The sequence below is a fragment of the Rutidosis leptorrhynchoides genome, chromosome 6, assembly GCF_046630445.1.
Source record: "Rutidosis leptorrhynchoides isolate AG116_Rl617_1_P2 chromosome 6, CSIRO_AGI_Rlap_v1, whole genome shotgun sequence".
Classification (NCBI taxonomy): Eukaryota; Viridiplantae; Streptophyta; class Magnoliopsida; order Asterales; family Asteraceae; genus Rutidosis; species Rutidosis leptorrhynchoides.
The window spans coordinates 115,011,125-115,018,624 of NC_092338.1; the positions used below are offsets into that span (position 1 = coordinate 115,011,125).

Genomic DNA, 7,500 nt, shown 5'->3' on the forward strand with positions numbered 1-7,500 from the left:
TTATCACTTCATGCTTTTTGTGATTCTGACTGGGGTAAATGCAAGCTTAATAGAAAGTCTGTAACAGAATATCTAATTTATTTTTGTAACTCTATGATATTTTGGAAAAGTATGAAACAAGCAACTGTGTCAAGGTCCTCTACTTATGCAGGATATAAGGCAATGGCCACAACTGCTAGTGAAATAATATGGATTAAAAAAAATTTATTTGATTTTAATATAAACTTATATTTGCTAGTAAAACTTTTCTATTACAATGGCTCAGCTATTCAAATTTTTGCTAATCGAGCTTTTTATGAGAAAACTAAACATTTTGAAATTGATCTTTATTTTACAGATAGAAATAATATATGCTGGCATAATTAAAATTGCTAAAGTTGATTCACTTGTTAATTTATGTGATATCCTTACAAAAGCATTAACTGTAAGACAACATCATTTATTGTCAGAAGTTTAGGTCTTAAAGATTTGTTTCAAACAAAGCTTGTATGGGAATGTTAAAATTATATCATGATCCAAGCTTAGTTTAGAACTTTAAGTTATTTTGGACCTTATTTCTGGTTTTCTAGATGTTTCAGGTTAACAAAGTTAACGAAGTTAAGATTGGAGGTCTGCAGATGATAACATAGTTAAAGCCGGAGGACTATTAGTGTATTATTCAGAAGATGGAGGGTTCGGATGTAACTGCTACTTATTGGAGTTGAAGATATAGTGGACTGACTAGAGTTTTGGGCTTGCTCATGGTTATTGGGCATATGATCGTCAAAGCCTGTGTTGGTTGGCCCAGTATATATAACCCTAACATCTTGTTAGGGTTATTCATTCGATTCCAGTTTTCATCACCTGCACATTTTTCTCTCTCTCTATCTTGTTACTTTTTGATCTGATTCATTGTCCTGATGATTTCCGTTGTGTTTTAGAAAAATTAAGTATTCTGGTTCATCTTAAGTTTTGTAATATATGTGGTTGACAGATTATTGTTTACGAACTGGTTATACTTGTGGATCATATGATTGTTTGATAATAAAGTTCGAACTCCTGTGATTAGAGGTTTATTACATAATTTCACAGAAATAAAACACATACGTAGTGATCTCGAAGTGACCAAAGAGAAATGTTTGGTGTAAAATATTCAAATGGTCACGTAAGTTAAATTCTATAACAGGATTTGATTGCAAAAATCCAAAAACATACGCAAAGCAAAATCATATACCAACTCCTTAACGTAACAAAAAATTCTCGAACTAAATAATTCTTCCTCCATCCCCTGATTAATTGTCGGGTATTCTTTTTCGGACGGTCTCAAATTAATTGTCCATTTTCAAAAATGAAATGTAAATTTAATGAAGTTATAATATTAGCCCTAATGAATTAACTAAATTATAAAAGTTTGAGACCTTTCTAATTAATTAATTGATGGTAAAATTGTAAAGTTCAAAAAAAATACAAAAAAAGTACAGTGTAATAATGAAATTTCTTAAACTGTATGTTTTTTTGTCTGGGACAATTAATCTGGGACCGAGGGAGTACTCTTTTTTAATGGGATCTGATACGTACACCACTTACTTTTTGCCATACACCACCAAAATTTAATTTTGGACCATTTTACCCTTTCTCATAATTAATTTAGGGAAAAGGGCCTTGAGTTAGAAAGGGTAAAATAGTCAAAGATTGTAGTTTAGTGGTGTATGGCAAAAAACTAGTGGTGTACGGATCAACTGCCTTTTTTAATTATGTAGTGTCCATTAGAAAAGACAAATATAAACTCTATTTCAATTAAATCATGTGATTGAAAAGAGAAAAAAGATGAAATACAAGCAAATCAATATTATTAACAAGCTAATGGAGTATTTTTTTTTTTTTTTTTTTTTTTTTGTTGTTGTTGTTGTTGTAAAGATAGCATGTTAAAAAAATAATTGTACTAGCACTTAGACTATTAGCAACGGTACGCAGTTAGATATGTCGTTGTCAAGCCGTTGCAACGATGCTGATGCCAACATAAGTGGTTGCCAAGCATTTTCTACTAAGCAGCCTTTGTTTTATTTGTATATATTGCATTATAAGTTGTACATTGTATTAATTAATTAATTTAGGTAATTCAATGTGGTTGTGAGAGTTATGTTATGGATAATAGTGTAGTGTGATGGGTAAGTAATATGAAAGAAGATGTGTCACAATGTGATTGTAAAGACGTACATTAACGATAAAATTAGTCTTATTAAGTAGCAGGTTTTTTTTTTTCTTAACAAGACTGAAGGTTATATTTTCTACTCAAGATTCTGTACAAACCAATGGTTTTTCAAGCCAGAAAATGGCATCCACGTGGAGGAACACATGAGGCTGTTTAGATACTTATATTTTCCAACATCCACGCAACACACTCTTACACCACAAACAAAACAAAATAGATTCATCTTTACAAGCATCTTTCAATTCAACCACTCTTAATAAGATTCACAAAAATCTTTATTAATCTGCACAGCCCAAATTCACCCCCTAGTAAAAGTTCATATCTTTCCTCCAAAAACATCATGTATACTCTCACCAGGCCTAATCTTGATCTTAACAACCCTTGTACCATTTCATCAATCAATCCCAAAAACCTTCAAACACCTACTTCAATTTTGTGCTACAAATACAAATTTTCATGTTACAGTTTCAGTGGTTACAGCACCAAGTGTAAAGGATCAGTAACAGGTCAAGCTTTACCTAAGGCAAAAGCAAACACTAAAATTGAAAATGAAGATGCAGTTGAATCCAACAGGAAGTTGGTGAATTCAGTTGCTAAAGGTTTAATTGGGCTGGCTGCTGCTGTTTCTGTTTGTTTAGATTCACCGGCTATGGCCGAGTCTTTGACTATAGCGTTCCCGGCTTCTCGGACTCATGAAGTACTTGATCCTATTTTTTTTTTTTTTATTTGTTACAAATTGTTTAATTAGTGAGTTGGTTAATTATAAGTGGCTTATGAGGATGGTAATTTGTTTGGACAGGTGAATTTAGTTCAGCGAACACTTGTGGAGACATGGGGTTTGATTAGAGAGACTTTTGTTGATCCTACTTTTAATCATCAGGGTAGGATTTGTTTATTCAAGTTCTTAAGTTCTGATTTATTTTCAAAGAATAAGATAAAAAGGGGAGTAAATTTTTAGTTAGATCTACGCGATCTAACCGGGTTATTCTGTGACTGTTTTTGATCCTTATCAGAGGCCCAACCACTTGGCTATCTTAGGATTGTTTGAATTTTAATACTATTATTACTATTACTATTAATTTTGATATTAATGAAAGAATTACATGCTTTATTTACAGACTGGGATTCAAAGTTCCAACAAACAATGGTGGAAATGTTACCTCTAAGAACAGCTGATGCAGCATACAGCAAGATCAGAGGAATGCTTTCTACACTCGGAGACCCTTTCACTCGCATTATTAGTCCGAAGGTGCATCAACCGGATTTCAAGTTATACGAAATTAGGATTTCGTTATTTATACATATAATATATACAGTACAAGTATAATTCTTTGTTTTCTGCTACTTTTTGTTGTCATGTTTCATTGATATTTAAATGTGTAAGGTTCTTATAAATGCAGGAATACCAAAGTTTTAGAATTGGGAGCGACGGAAATGTACAAGGAGTTGGTCTATTTGTAAATAATGAACCAAGAACAGGTCATCTGGTTAGTAATTCTTCACATTTTTTGCATATTGTATTCGGTCTACTGTTCACTCTAAAGTAAAACAAAAAAGTTTCAGTAATGAGTTTGTTGTGGTTTTCACATTATTGTATTTAAATTTCTTGTTTCAGATTGTACTATCATGTGTTGAGGGTAGCCCAGCTGCTCGAGCAGGAATCCACGTAGGAGATGAGTTGATGGAAATAAATGGTATGATAACAGCAATTATCTTTGATCCCTTTCGGAATTTTAGTTGTTTGACTATTTGACTTTTGGTTCGACGACAATATCGTCATTCACTATAATATCATACGACTTGAACAGGAGAGAGGCTTAATGGGATAAGCGGTGAGGCGGCTGCTCAAAAGCTCAGAGGCCATGTTGGAACAAGTGTTACAGTCAAAGTGCACAATGTAAGTTTAGTGTACTTATCTCATGCCCCAAACTTGTACAGTACAAGTAATTAATGCACACGTGTGGTGATTTATCAATTTGAGCGATGGATATATCAACGCCTGTTGCAATGTGACTACTCGATCATTTATCATGACGTTCTTACAAATTTGTGCAAAAATAAACTGTAAATTTTGATGTCTGTTACTTTTACAGGGTAAAAAGTTGGCGATTGACTCTAGTTTTAGGGAGGTTAGGTTACCTCGTGAGTTCATTAAACTTTCGCCGATATCAAGTGCCATTATTCCTCATAGAACTCCAGATGGTCACGTGTCCAAAACTGGGTATGTAAAGTTGTTAGCCTTCTCTCAGGTGCGTAATCGTTAAAAGACAGTTCTACCCTTGACAGTATATTACAAACAGTAAATAATTGAAACAGTCTCTTGTAAACAGACTGCTGCTGCAGATATGAAACACGCGATTCACGAATTAGAAAATCAAGGTGTTGAGTCATACATCTTGGATCTTCGAAATAATCCGGCAAGTTTTTACCACAAAAGTTTGACTTTTTCTAAAACTTCTATTAATGTTTTGTTTGACCTTTCCCTAAAAATTTACTTTTTACTGCAGGGTGGGTTGGTTAAAGCTGGACTTGATGTTGCCCAAATATGGTTAGATGGTGATGAGACGCTCGTTAATACGATAGATCGAGATGGAAACATGCTGCCTATTAACATGACCAATGGGCATGCTCTTACACGCGATCCATTAGTCGTTCTTGTAAGTTATCATCGAATCTCGTCACATTACAATCAGGTTTCCAAGATTGTAACAGAAAGTACGGTCTAAATCTTGAAATAGGTAAATGAAGGAAGCGCAAGTGCAAGCGAAATCTTGGCAGGTGCACTTCATGATAACGGAAGAGCAAAGCTTATTGGAAATAGGACCTTCGGAAAAGGAAAAATTCAGGTAATTCATTATAAGTTTGAATCTTTTCAATCTGCAAGTTTGTTTAGGACATTTGTTTAGGCAAAATGGTCTGAAAAGGTAACGTGATTTACCTAAATTACCAATAAAGATAATATGACTTTCTGGATGCCCAAAAGGTAATGTGTTTATCAGTTTTTCCCCAAAACTGTAATGTGTGACTTGTCTGTCGATGACGTGGCTGCAAGCGGACAATATTACCTCAATTCTACACATTTACAATTTGTAAACCTTTTTGGGAAAAGGTTAAAAAACACATTAATTTTTTGGGTCATATTACCTTTATTCGTAATTCGTAATTTAGATAACTTACGTTACCGTCATTTGCCCCTTTTGTCTATAATGATCTATAACGATAATATTAACTGGTTGAACTTTTATGTAGAGCGTGACTGAACTACATGATGGGTCGGCTCTTTTCATTACTGTTGCGAAGTACTTATCACCAGCACTTCATGCCATAGATCAAGTTGGTATAGCACCTGACGTCCAGTGTACGACCGATATGCTGAATTCGACTAAAGATTTAGGGCTCATGAAGAAAAAGAGTGCAACCTCCTCATCTTTAGAAGGGGATTCTTGTATTTTAGTAGCAGAACATGAGTTAGACAGTCAAGAATCCAAAGGATCTGCATCCTAGAATTTTAAGACTGTATCTCATGGTCCATTTGAGGTCTAAAATCTATTGTGTCACTGTAAATATCTGCGTGTGAGGGTATATAGTTGTAATCAGAGGTTATTGATGGTTCAGATTAATCAAAATTAATACGGAGTATCATTAGTGTATATAGTAGGAATCCGAGGTTATTGATGGTTCAGAATTCAGATTAATCATAATTAGTATCATGTTATTAAAAGTAGAGTAGATTTATAACTTTTCATCCTCTATTAAAAAGGTTAAAGAGTAAATGGGATTGAAACAACTCATTAACACAAAATAAAAATACTTAATTTATAACAGTAGCTTAAAATATATTTAAAACCAGTAGCATACAGAGGAAAAACAGAGCAATGACTAAAGAACAGAGTTACAAACAGATAAGGAAATACAAAAGGAAGGAATTACCAAAGTTGCATTATACATAATATGCTACACTAACAAACAAGAGCATAATTCTTATACAACTATACCTAAAACATAACTTAGGTAGCATGCATACATGCATCTACTTAAATAAATAGACTAGATTAATAATAAAATTACAACAAAGACCATAGCTTATGATGAACTGCTCAAATACGTGCCAAAAGTGCAGTGACGATCAAAGTCAGCCCAATGACGACTCCGGGGACCGGTACTGAGAAAGCGGCTCCAGCCTCCGGAGACGGTGCTGGAGCCGCAGCCGGCGACAACGCCGATACAGACGAGATGATCAAAGCTGCAATGAACAAGTAGAAAAGGAGGCCTTTGAAAGTGGTGGTGGTGCTAAATTGCGCCATTTGGTTGATGATTAAGGATTATATTATAAGAAGTATACATGCAGATGAAGGTGGATGTACATATAGTAGAGGAAACAATTGTAGGTAAGAAAAGTGTGATGGGGGTATGACAGCGCAACGGTGGCGATTGGGTGAAAGTGAAGGCCGGCAATCGGAGTGTACACGTTTATAGGTAGTGGGGTGTTTATAGGGTCCAGTTTTTTTCACGTGTGACACTGGAAAACTGACATTAAGTTGGGCGTTTGTTTTTCGTGGTTTTGTTTAATCTAAGTTTTATTTAATATAATACTCTTCTTTGACAGGTATATTCAGCTTTGAATTTTTAATACATGGTGAAGAAACCAAAAAACATTACGTACCTTCATTCTAGAATAAGATACAAATTATAATTATATGTTTTTATATACATTACATCAATCAATTGTTCTAGCTCAATATTAAAAGTTCTACAACAATCAATTTCGTTTATTAAACAATCTTGATAATATGTTCAATATGGGACTTGAGCTTATTTTTTTAACTGGACTAGAAACAAACTTTTAACGAGTCGAACTTGAATACGTCGCAAATAAGTGAACTTACTTACAACTCTATATTTAACAATACTTAACAGTGGCGATTCCAGAATACTAAGTTTAATGGGATCCTGAAATTTTTTTCAGAACTAATTATTTCTGAATGTTATTTTAGTGGTTATTTAATTTCAAAAACCTACAATTTTGGTAAATATATTGAGTCCGAGTAATTAAATATGGTGGTGTCATATACATTTTAAAAGAAAAAACTATAAATTTGAAAAAGATATGGGGACCTTCAATTCAAACTAGCGGTGAACTAACGGTTTCCCGTGACCACACGAGACATTATATAAACACGCCACTGCGTTTTCATCAAAAATCATTTTTGATTTTTTTTTATTTACCACGTATAATTTAAAAGTATAGTAGTAAATACCAACGGGAAAAAGCTTGATTTTTTAAAAATGTTCGATAGCTTCCCCATCTA

General features: G+C 33.7%; 1 protein-coding gene across 1 annotated transcript; it reads left to right on the forward strand.

Annotated features, from left to right (window-relative positions):
* The first annotated feature begins 2,398 nt into the window (after positions 1-2,398).
* Positions 2,399-5,886, forward strand: LOC139852509 (carboxyl-terminal-processing peptidase 3, chloroplastic). The gene is made up of 11 exons (XM_071841809.1): positions 2,399-2,888; positions 2,991-3,072; positions 3,310-3,440; positions 3,592-3,678; positions 3,807-3,885; positions 4,000-4,088; positions 4,285-4,440; positions 4,522-4,608; positions 4,699-4,848; positions 4,930-5,037; positions 5,441-5,886. Exons 1-11 carry the CDS (start codon positions 2,532-2,534, stop codon positions 5,693-5,695), a joined length of 1,581 nt encoding a protein of 526 aa, XP_071697910.1. The 5' UTR covers positions 2,399-2,531; the 3' UTR covers positions 5,696-5,886.
* The last annotated feature ends 1,614 nt before the right edge of the window (positions 5,887-7,500 follow it).

What these genes read in the sequence shown, in the direction of transcription:
- LOC139852509 (XM_071841809.1), top strand. Translation starts at nt 2,532, where the DNA reads ATGTATACTCTCACCAGGCCTAATCTTGATCTTAACAACCCTTGTACC. An exon ending in CGGCTTCTCGGACTCATGAA is followed by an intron (nt 2,889 to 2,990) that starts GTACTTGATCCT and finishes TTGTTTGGACAG; the next exon opens with GTGAATTTAGTTCAGCGAAC. An exon ending in AGTTGTTAGCCTTCTCTCAG is followed by an intron (nt 4,441 to 4,521) that starts GTGCGTAATCGT and finishes TCTTGTAAACAG; the next exon opens with ACTGCTGCTGCAGATATGAA.